The sequence below is a fragment of the Coturnix japonica genome, chromosome 7, assembly GCF_001577835.2.
Source record: "Coturnix japonica isolate 7356 chromosome 7, Coturnix japonica 2.1, whole genome shotgun sequence".
In the NCBI taxonomy this organism is placed as follows: domain Eukaryota; kingdom Metazoa; phylum Chordata; class Aves; order Galliformes; family Phasianidae; genus Coturnix; species Coturnix japonica.
In genome coordinates, this window is record NC_029522.1 from 24,359,406 (window position 1) to 24,370,456 (window position 11,051).

Sequence of the window (11,051 nt, forward strand, 5' to 3'; positions counted from 1 at the left end):
ACCAGCATCTGGCATGGCTCCGTTGCACACCCCCTGCCACCGCCTGGGCTTAGTGACAGCCCAAAGTGCTGAGTCAGCTGAACTGGGAAAGGGTGGCTCCTGCCCTCACAGCCAGCAGGGAGGTTGTAAGGGATGGGATGGCACAGGCAGCATCCCTGGCCCAAGAAGGGGGGCTGGGAACACCCTCCCTGTGGCTTCCCTCTCAGAAAGGAGGGAATGACGCTATGCGCGCAGGCTGTTCCTAAGGGAGGAATGTCCTTTCTTCCTGTGCCATGTTGCGGCTGGATAAGTACAGCCCTTGGTCTCGGTGGCCTCTGCATTGCAAAGTGTGCCTGGCACATCTGGGTTGGATGCTCCACAGCTGCCAGGGCTGCTCCCTCTCTCTCTCTACTACATCTGTGGCTGCAGAGTGGCTGCAGAACGGCGTGTCACAGTGCTGGTGGCATGGCACAAAATGTGGCTGCATGTATGATGTATATGAATGCCCCTTGTCCCTGCATGCACACGTAGGTGCAGGTGTGCACAAGTGGATGTGCACACATGTATGTGCATGTGTATGTGCATTCACTGCCCTCTGTTGAGTTTGCCTGGGCTGTCCAGCCCTCACTGATGTTCTGCCTCACTCTGGGCCAGGCTCCACCACTGTCGCCTTCCATTGTGCCATCAGTCCCATATGGAGTTACTGATGCACCCCAGATGTCTTCTGTCCCCACATCCCTGCAGCCAGGCATGGCCCCATGTACTGGGAGCAGGGTGCTGCAGGGGCAGGCACAGGGTAGCAGTGCGCCCCTGCAGTTGGGTCCAGCCTCTCTGCAGCATCCCTGTCCATCCAGAGCTGGAAGCAAGTCCTCTGCTCCCCGTGGGCTCTCCACAGGGTCTGAGATACATCCAGATGTGCTGGGGAGGAGCTCCCCATCCCTGTGCTTTTTATTCTACTCCCTCACGGCCAGCCTGTAAATGGGCTGCTTAATTCAGAGCCTCTGGAAGAAAGGAGGAGGGAATCTCTGCTTACATTTGCACTTGTAAAGCAAACAGTCCCAGGGCATTCCCAGGCAGGGCAGCATGACTGTCCGCGTGGGGATTGTTAGCATTGCCGTTGTGTCATTTCGGCGTGGGCAAGATTTTGCTGGTGGTTTGGGAGCTAGCCCGAGTCAGGGACATTGCCAGCAGAGCTCAGCACACGGGCCGCCTATTTGCAGAATGCATCCAACAACCTGGAGGGGGTCTGCACTGGGGGCTGCATTTGCACAAAGAGCAGAGCGCAGAGGTGTGTGCATGCGTGCATGCATGCACGCAGCCATGCCGGCACCCTTGGCTCGCCGCACACCTGTGTTTGCATTGTGCTTGCCATGTGCATGGAAGGGCACGTGTGCGAGCTGGCAGCTCAGTGCAGTGCGTGTGCTCCGCGTGGGCCGGGCGTTTTGCTCAACACATGCCTTCATCTGCAGCTGCGGTTTTGATTCAGAGAAAAGCCGTGCTTTTGATGCTGGTGCATGCTGGGCTCTGCAGGTATTTCACGCATGCTGCATCTCTGTGTGTGTGTGTGTGTGTGTGTGTGTGCACATGCATGTGTGCACGTGTGCGCACGGTGAGATCAGTGTCTCAGCTGGAATCTCTGCCTCCCAGGCCGTGTTATAGATGAATACACTTGAAAGCATTTTTTTCCCCTTAGCCACCAGATTTCACTCAGAGAAGAAAAAGGAACTGGGCACTTTATCTTCATTAGCAGCTGGGAGCCTCTTGGGGCGGCTTTTGTCTGGGAGAAGCTTCCTCCGCCCCTGCTCTTATCCCCTGTCCTCACTCATTAGCTCTTTGGAGAGGGGAAGGGAAGGGGACTGGCTGCTGGGCTCCTGTACCTCTGTCATGTCCCCAGGCCTCTGTGTCCCCAGCCCCGTGGATGGGAGAGGACAGGGCGAGTACTTCTCTTTATCCCTTCTGGGAGACCTCAGAGTCATTTTAAGGCCCTGAGAATCCCGCTGAGCTGGAGGTTAATGGCACAACTGGGTTCAGAGCAGGCTTTGGCTGTGGGGAGGGGGATGAAGGCAGCCCCATGGCCGAGCCCCCTGGGTGGGGGCAGCCCTTCCCTTCTGGGGCTGCTCATCACCGCAGAGCATTCATGCCTGCATCCCTTAATACCCAGTAACCATGACAACTGGAGCAGAGCTGTCATCCTGTCCCCAGGCCAGCCACCACAGGGGTTCTGGTGGAAGGGCCTCGGGGCAGCATCTCTCTTTGAATCACTGTTGTACACCCCATAATGCTGCTGCTGCTGGGCCATAGGGTGGGGGCAGTGCCACTCCCCAAAGGGTAGAAGGGCATCCTGGGGCAGGGATGGGGCAGGATGCTGTAGGAGGTCTCCATGAGAAGATGGGGACAGATTGTCTCTTCCCACTAGCTCAGATGCTGGGGGTTCAGTGAGACGGTGAGGCGGGGGTGTCAGGGGGCGGACTGCCTTAGGTAACATTCCTTCCCACTTAAAAGGAGTCATAAATCACTCACTCTTTATTAAAAGCCCTGCTCGACCGGGGAGAGAAATGTCAGGAGCATAAATCACCTCCACCTCTCTCACGGGGATCCCGGCTCACCAGGGGGTGCAAGACAGGGACCAGTCTTCCCTGGGGAGGGCACAGCGTGGCCTCACATCTATCCATGACACGAGTGTATTACCATCCCAAAGTATGGAAACAGGAGCTCCCAAAAATCAAACCTCCCTCTGCAAACCCAGGGTGTAGTGTGGAATCAGAGAAAAGGAGGGATATTTTAGCCCGATCTTTCTCTCCTGCCAGACCAAGGCACCCCGAAGTGCTGGGCACCCTGAATGCTGGGATGCTGCGGGCACAGAGCACCCTCTCCTGGGGAAAGAGAGCCCCTTCTCCTTCCTGCGCCCATCCCTTACTCAGAGCCCAGCTGAAGCCAAATCCCCGCCCAAGGACTGTGACATCTTGTTGCCAGGCAGGAGTTTGCCCTAAAGGATGGGGACGGTCCCCATTTTGCATGAGGCAGAGCAGAGCAGAGCACGGAAAGGACGGCTCGTGCAGCACTACAGCAGCACGCACGGAGGTAGCCATGCTCGCCTCACTGTCTCCTGTTTTTCCAGTTGAATGTATGGCTTAATATAGCAGCACTTATGTTGTAAAACATCGCTCATAAAACACACAGGATGTGCTGTGTGGGAGTACTCACAAGCCAATCCCCAGCTGCTTTTTGATGTCAGCTTGGAAATCGCAGCATCCTGGCAACGGCTGAGTCGTGGGGTGTGTGTGCAGTGGGGCCAGACCCTCCCCAGGTGCTGTGGGAGACACGCAGGGAGCTTTTAGGATTTCCACCCATCTCAGGAACCCTGCCTGGAGCAGAGGGGCAGAAGGGCTGGGGGCAGTCACCAGCAGCTATTGGTGCTGCCAGCACAGGATGCACAATCCAAGGCTCAGCTCTGCTGAGTACCACAGGGCTGGAAGATAGGCAGCCAAGGATGGCTGATGTTCCCATCTCAGCCTCAGCTGGAGGAGAGTGGGCTGGTGTGGGGAAGAAAGGAGGTGAGGGGGAAGGAGCTGGGATCTTCTTGCTTGGGAAAGTGCCGGGGCTTTTCCATCAAAGGGAAGGAAGCTCTAGGAGAAGGGCTGCAGGCTTTCATGAGCCGCTCGCTGCAAACCCCGGCCCCCGTGGGTCTGTTTATCCTGGCACGGGAGAGCCCATAAACTGCAGCCCTGAGCCGGCCTGCAGAGTGAGGCTTTTCTGCACTGCAGCCCCAGCAGCGTGGCTGGAACAGCCTGCAGGGAGGGGAGTGGGGCTCCCAGGCCTGGCCACAGCCAGCAGGGCTGCAGGGAAGATGTCCCCATCCTCACATCTGCAGGTGCTTCTCACAGCCCCACTTGGAACTTATACAGCCTAGAGTGGAGGAGGACAGTTTGGCACTGGGGTCTCAGCCACTTCAGGCCCCATGGTAGGTCCCAGCCCAAGGACAAGGAGCAGTGCTGGGAGCTGTCACCACAGCTGGCATCCCTGATGTGTCTCTGACCCAAGGCGCCCCACAGTTTCCCACGTTCCCTCCTGCCCGCCACCCGTCATATTTTGCATTTCTCCCTCTATCTTATCTCCCTGCTGGCTCACCCCCTTGCAGCTGGTCTCTTGTTTTCTCCCTGCCCACTGCCTCGCTTCCCAGCCCCACCTGCTGCAGCCCCAGTATGACTCCCATGCTGAAGGACCCCAAAGATCCCTGATAAGGGTCAGACCAAACAAGAACCTTTTGTGTAATGCTGTGCTCACTTGGAGGAGCCGGGCAAAAGCCTGACCAGGGCAGAGCAGGATCTCAGTGTCTCCAAAGCACACAGTGCACTTGTGCCATGTGTTGCCTCAGTTTCCCCACTGCTCCCACAACCCTCCCCTGCCGCATCCCCGCTCCTCCCTCATCCCAGTGCTGAGGCTGAGCCACACATCCTGCTGAGAGCTGCTGTCAGCGCACACTGTGGGGTTGGCAGGCAGCAAGCACAGGGAAGAAAATTCTTCCCCCTCCCAGCTTGCTGCCGGGTTAATATTCCCTCTAACGACAGACGGTTCCTTTTATCCCCTCGCACACTCCCGCCAGTGATTTAATCTTGAACAAGCCGTGATTATTTCCTGTACAGCTGCCTCTCTCGCACTAAAGGCCCGGCCTGACAGCATCACACCAGGCAGGGAGCAGATCTGCAGGCTGGCTGGGACCAAAGGAACTTGAGCAGATCCTGCTTGATGCCCCTACCCGTCATGATGGGACCCCTGGCTGAGGATGGCAGATATCAGGGGAAAACTGGGGAAGGCATTGGGTTGCAAGCAGGGGGCTTTCCAAGACCCAGATTCATGGCGTTCTGCCAAACCCTGGAGGTTACATTGCCAGCATAGGACCCATCAGGTGCCAACCACCACTTCTGCTTCCTCCAAGCCACGCTCTGACCCCAAACAGATGTGATGCAGGCTTGGGGAAGCAGCGTGGTAGCAGAGGGATATGGGGTAGCTGGGAGCTCCAGGTACTGGGAAAATGAAAGGCCAGAAGAGCACCAAGGCCATTTTCTTGCTGCTCACTCCCCATGTCCATGTTGATGGGGAGAAGGTTCCCCAAATACTGAGCCACTGGGGGTGCACAACTTCACTGTGCTCCTCAGCCTTGCGGAGATAGTGAGGTCTGCACTGGGGGCTTGTTTCCAGAACATCCATACAGTTCATGCGTGTCCTTCATCCACGCATTACCCAGAGGCCGGGGAAGGCCAGGACTCCCCATTCCCAGAGTAGGAAAAAACAACAGGAGAGCAGAGCTGGCCCGGAGCCACCCCAGCAGCAGCAAAACGCGGGGTGCAGCTCCACCTGGTGGGCAGCGGATCTCCCCGCGTGTATCGCCGCATCCCCATGGCCGGGACCCCGCGATCTGCCCCCCGCACGGTGCAGCCTCCGGGACCACCACAGGGTGCAAGCTCAAGGGCCGAGCCCATGGAGCCCCATCCTTCCTAATTGCCCGCAGGAGGAGATCATTAGCCCAATCGTTAAGCTCTCCCGAGTTTTTAGCTGCTGAAGGCCCTGAAAAGGACAGGTGCTGCAGTAATCCCCATTCTCTCTCTGTATCTGCAAAGTGGGAGCCTGGGGGCTGCTTTGTGTTACTCTGTGCTGCTCCAACACCCCTCACTCTGTTCAGCAATCTGGATGCTCTGATGTGTTTCCCTGTCAGTTCTCTCTACTGCGATTTCCACCTGGAAGAGCTGCCTTTCTCAGGGTCCCTGGACTGTTTCTACCACTGCTACTTGGCAAACAGCAGGACAGAAATAGCTGTTCCCTGGGGGCTGTGCTCTGCTTTGTGATTCCAGGACTGACCTCGGAACAGGGGCTGCACAAGGCCCTCCAGGTACCTGCTGCTGTCCCCGCCCTGAGCCGTGCTATGCTGTCTTTGCCAGTGCAGACAGACCACGGCACAGCAAGTGAGCCATTAGAGACCAGCTCCAGCCAGCAAGTCGCTCATTCATCATTGTGGAGCAGGCAGGGGGACGTGCCAGCTGCCTTCTGCTGGGAAGCATTGGGAAGCTCCTGCCTGGTAGCTCTGCAGCCTGGAGCAGAGGACTAGCATCACAGTAGGGCTGCCTGTGTGCTCCAGTTCCCCTTCCATACCACCCTGAGTTTGGAATAGGGATACCTCTAACACAGTCAAAATTAGGTACGTGGACAAGCATCCTTTTGTTGGCACAGGCACATAGCTGATGTATGTGTTGTCCTAACTAGGGTGATCCTTAGGAGCTGGGGGTCTGTGAATGCCCTCTGCTTCTGCTCTCTGCCATCCCCACTGCCCGAAGCTGCTGAGAGGTGACCAGCCATGGTGCTGTGTGTGTGGTTTGTGCTGTATCATTGCCTGTCAGTCTCAGGCCTAGAGCTTGAAGAATAAAACTGGAGAGGGGGGAAAGGATCCTCCTATTTCACGTGGAAGAACAGCTGCCTCCCAAGTAAGCTGCAAAGCCGCTTCTTTACCTGCATAAGAAACGTCCCTCTGTTCGTGCAGGGTAATTCCCTGGTGTTTGCGTGACACCTGGGATGGGGAAGGACAAGATCTCACCAGCTGCTTCTACCCCAGAGCTGTTCCTATGGGAGCCGATTCCCCAGCATGATGCTGCAGGCAAGGGGAACAGCTGGCCCTAGGCTGGGGTTTGTACAGGCTTCAGCCCCATTTCCCCTCCTGGGAAGCATCGCTGCTTGGGAAGATCTGGCTGAGGGAGGCAAGGGAGCCTCTGCCTGCTGCTCTGTGGGAAGGCTGCAGAGCCTGGCTCATGGCTGCCGAATACAAATAGTCCTGCTTAATGAGTTCGGGGATGCCAATTTGGGACAGCGCATGGAGGGTGGGGGCGGTTTCATGTATTTCAGATTAAGCAATCTGGGAGCAATTTTGCTCCAGGAGGAGAGAGCAGCATGCAGCAAGGGCTCTGCTTCTTCACCTGCAAAATTCAGCTGTGGTTTCTGATGAGTTTGTGCAATTGGAAAATCAGTCCATTCTCAAGCATGGAAAGAGGACAAGGACTGACTGCTTCCCTGGGGGTGGAGCCCTTCCATCTTTGCTAGGCTGAAGCTGGAGAATCTCACTTAATCGTCTTCAGGAACCTCATCCTGGCTTTGTTCCTTCCCATTTGTATCCCATATTCCCCATTTGACACCAAATTCTCCATTTTTGTGTATTTGTTTGGTTTTTTTTTCAGCAGGCTTTGGGTAGGCAATGCTGGCCCAGATCCGTTTGGGTTCTGGCTGCTCACAAAGCAGATCTGTGTGTCTGTGTACACGTGCGTGTTTCTGCATAGACCACCAAGGCACGTGGCTTGCCACAGCGGGAGACATATAGGAATAGGACTTTACCCCTCTTCCTGCTCTGGCAGAGGGTCCCAGATGAGGCACAATAGCCCCAGGCATGGGGAGGCCCCGCAGGGAGGATGAAGCCAGCTCTGAGCCTGCGCTTCCATTTCGAACACCTCCAGCACTGCAGGAGAAAGGGGGAGCTGCTTTAGCTCCTCCTGGTTGATAATTCATTACCGCCTGTTAGCCTGGATCTATCCGGCAACAGCTCCATCCTGGCACTGACGTGTTAATTTCACGGGTAAGATGCTATATTGAAATGCATCATCAATACATCCTCTCTGAACCATTTCCCAGCCGTCGCTCCCAGCTCTCGGGCACTTTACATGCAGGAGCAGTCCAGGCAATCGGGGCGTTTTGTTCCTAATGGATGCCTGGCACCAGCTGGAGCCATCAGAACCGCAGGATCCGTCCTCCAGCTCCTGAGAAACACAGCAGGATCCTCCTGCGAGGGGCAGGGAGGCAGAGAGGGTGCAGGATCCATCCGTGCTGCGCTCAGATCTGGAAGGGGGGGAAGCAGGCTGTGTGCACACGGCTGGTTGATCGCTCACCATTTTGCAGTGATGCAGAAGCGCAGCATCCTCCCCCTCCTTCCTCTGTCTCTGAGCACCCTGACTTTTGTCTGATGCTGGTGGTGGTCAGAGCGGTTGGAAATCTCCCCTATGTGGCTGAAAAGGCAGGATAGGGATAGGACAGGCAGACAGAGGATGCGCCGTGCTGTTACACAGCAGGTGCTGGGTGGCTGGAGCAGGCAGTGGGGAGCAGCACCCTGCAGTGATGTACCCAGAGAGGCTGGCTCTCACGGGGCCTGGAGCTCTCCCACCGAGGCCCCCAACCCCTCCATGGTGGCTCCACGTGGGCAGCCTTTCCACAGCCCCAAACCTTCTCTAGCTGCCCTCAAGCACAGACACTGCATGCATCCCCCTTGGCATCACGTAGGGCTCTTCCCCACTCCTGTGACCACCTGCATCTTCCCCCAGCATCGCTTCTGGGTGCTCAGCTGAGCAGGGCTGGTCCATCCAAGGAGCAGGACCTGGGTGGGGGCGGCCACGTCCTGAGGGGCTCCCAGCACCTTCTCGTTCCCCCATCCCTGTGTCCCCTCCACCTCCCCACTTCCCCAGAACACAGACTGGAACCACGGGACCAGTCGAGCCGTCGCTGAAGGTCACGGCGGGACGGCCGCCGCCCAGAGGAACCGCGCCGGTCCAACCCCCCCCCACCACCACCCGCCGGCGAGGGGGCGGGCATCACCGGAGCCCGGTGCGGAGCCGATTGGCTGTCGGAGGGGAGGCGGGGAGCGGCGGGGCGGCGGCTGGGCTGCAGCGAAGGGCGCGGAGCCCAGAGCGGGCGCGGCGGAGCATCCTTCGGGCACCGCGGCCCCGGTGCGGGCCGCTTCCCCCGCAGCACCTCGGCCTCCTATGGGCGGTGCCGGCGTCCCGGCCCCCACACGCCCGTCCCGCTCGGCGTTAGCATGGGCACGGTGCTTTCCCTGTCCCCCGCCGCCTCCTCGGGCAAGGGCGGCGGCGGCGGCGGGGGGCTGCTGGCCGACAAGGCTCCGGGCAGGCTGCCGGGAAAGGGCGAGAGCCGGCTGAAGAGGCCCGGGGTGCTCATCTCGGCGCTCACCTGGAAGCGGCTGGTAGCCGCCTCGGCCAAGAAGAAGAAAAGCACCAAGAAGGTGACGCCGAAACCCGGTGGAGTGCCCCCCCCCGGGGCCCAGCCCGACCCGCTGGTGGTGCAGCGTAACCGCGAGAACTTGCGCAAATCGCTGGGAGGGCCGTCCGACGGAGCCAAGCAGGGCCCGCTGGCCGTGCCGGTGCCCACCGTGCCCTCGGCGCCTCAGGAGCTGCACCCCGGCTCCGGTGGGGGAAAACCGCCGCCGCCCCCCGGTAGCCGCGCCCCGGGCTCGCCGCGCCGCGTGGTCGTGCAGGCGTCCACCGGAGAGCTGCTGCGCTGCCTGGGGGACTTCGTGTGCCGCCGCTGCTACCGTCTGAAGGAGCTGAGCCCCGGCGAGCTCATCTCCTGGTTCCGCAGTGTGGACCGCTCGCTGCTGCTGCAGGGCTGGCAGGACCAGGGCTTCATCACCCCGGCCAACCTGGTGTTCGTGTACCTGCTGTGCCGGGAGGCTCTGCGGGGAGAAGACATCGGGAGCCAGGCCGAGCTGCAGGCCGCCTTCCTCACCTGCCTCTATCTCGCCTACTCCTACATGGGCAACGAGATCTCCTACCCGCTGAAGCCCTTCCTGGTGGAGGGCGACAAGGGCCGCTTCTGGGAGCGCTGCCTGGGCATCATCCAGCGCCTGAGCTCCAAGATGCTGCGAATCAACGCGGACCCGCACTACTTCACGCAACTCTTCCAGGACCTCAAGAGCGAGGGCGAGGGAGGAGACGGGTCCAAGCACTGGACGATCAGCCTGGACCGCTAGGGAGGTACCGGGCCCCAGGGGACGGAAGGGGCCGCGCACCGAGGGGCGGGGGAGGCGAAGGACTGCCGGATCCATCCCCACCCCAACCTTCCTCGCCTTCCCCCCTTCGCGGAGACGCTGCCTGGACCCTCCCCGCTCCGGATCCGGCCGCTTCCCCACCCTGTCCCCTTCTGCCCTCCGGGACATCGAGACGGAGGCGAAGATCGGGGGGGGGGAGGGTGTTGGCCTTCCGCCTGCACGACGGGGAGGGGGAGGGCTGCCGAGGAGCGGAGGCTCTCGGATATGTTTTCTTTAGGGAAAAACGGAGAGAGAAAAACAAAACAACGACAACAACAACGCGGTCCGGGGGGGAGGAGGGCGAGGGGGCTGCGGGGCCGGTGCGTGTCCCCGTGTTCCCCCCCAGCCGCGGGCAGCCCCACGCTACCGGAGCTGTCCGTGGTGCTGAATCCGCCGCCGCGGCAGACGAGCAGACAAAGGGCGGCGGGGAAGGGGGGGGAGCGGGCTGGGGGCGGGGGGGAGGGGGGCGCGGACCTTTGTGTCACCGGCGATGTTCGCTGCCCGGTTATGGGGGTGGGGGGGTCCTCCAAGGGAGTGGGAGTCCCTCGGGTGCGGTGGGCCCTTCAGCTGGGTGGCCACCTGCTCGTCCCTTTGTTTGAGTGGCTGAGGGGGGGCTTCCTGCTCCTTTCCACCCAACTCCCCAAGGTGTAGCCCCCCTCAGAAGGGCACCTGTGGGGTGGGCAGCATTCCCCTTTACCCTCTTATCCCCCTCCCCACCTCGGCTTGCTGTGGGGAATGGTGTATGTGCCAGAGGAGGCCTAGGGGACTGGGGTGGGGGCTCTGGGTTGGGGAGGGGGGAGGGGGGGGCGTCCTCTCCTCTTGCTTTGCTTCACTGGAGAATAAAGAGGTGGCCTGGATGGGCCTGGTGCTGGCTCCCTGGACTTGCTGGGCTGTGGGGTGCAAAGGGGAGCCGGGGGGTTTCCCCTCTCCTCCCCATGGGGATGTGGGAGGTTGTTTCTCAGAGGGAGTCTTCTTTCCCACCGTGATCTGGGGGGTCAGAATTTCACCACTGTTTGCTGTGTCCACCCTCGGTTCCTTGTGAGCAATCCTGGCCTCCTCCATTGCAGATGGAATGCCTGCTGTCTGCTGCAATGAATGTAACCAGGAGCCCACAGCTCACGTCACCTCCTTTTTTCTTTTTCTTTTTTTTTTTTTTTTCTCCCTAAAGATACCCCACCCTCCCTCCTTCCTGCCTGTGCTCTGCAGGGCCTGGCTGCTTTCT

At 59.6% G+C, this 11,051-nt stretch overlaps 1 protein-coding gene across 1 annotated transcript; it reads left to right on the top strand.

Moving 5' to 3' along the window:
- Positions 1 to 8,514: 8,514 nt before the first annotated feature.
- CDK5R2 (cyclin dependent kinase 5 regulatory subunit 2) lies at positions 8,515 to 10,269 on the top strand. The gene has a single exon (XM_015869236.2). The coding sequence runs from the start codon at positions 8,822 to 8,824 to the stop codon at positions 9,770 to 9,772; it is 951 nt and encodes a 316-aa protein (XP_015724722.1). The 5' UTR covers positions 8,515 to 8,821; the 3' UTR covers positions 9,773 to 10,269.
- Positions 10,270 to 11,051: the final 782 nt, after the last annotated feature.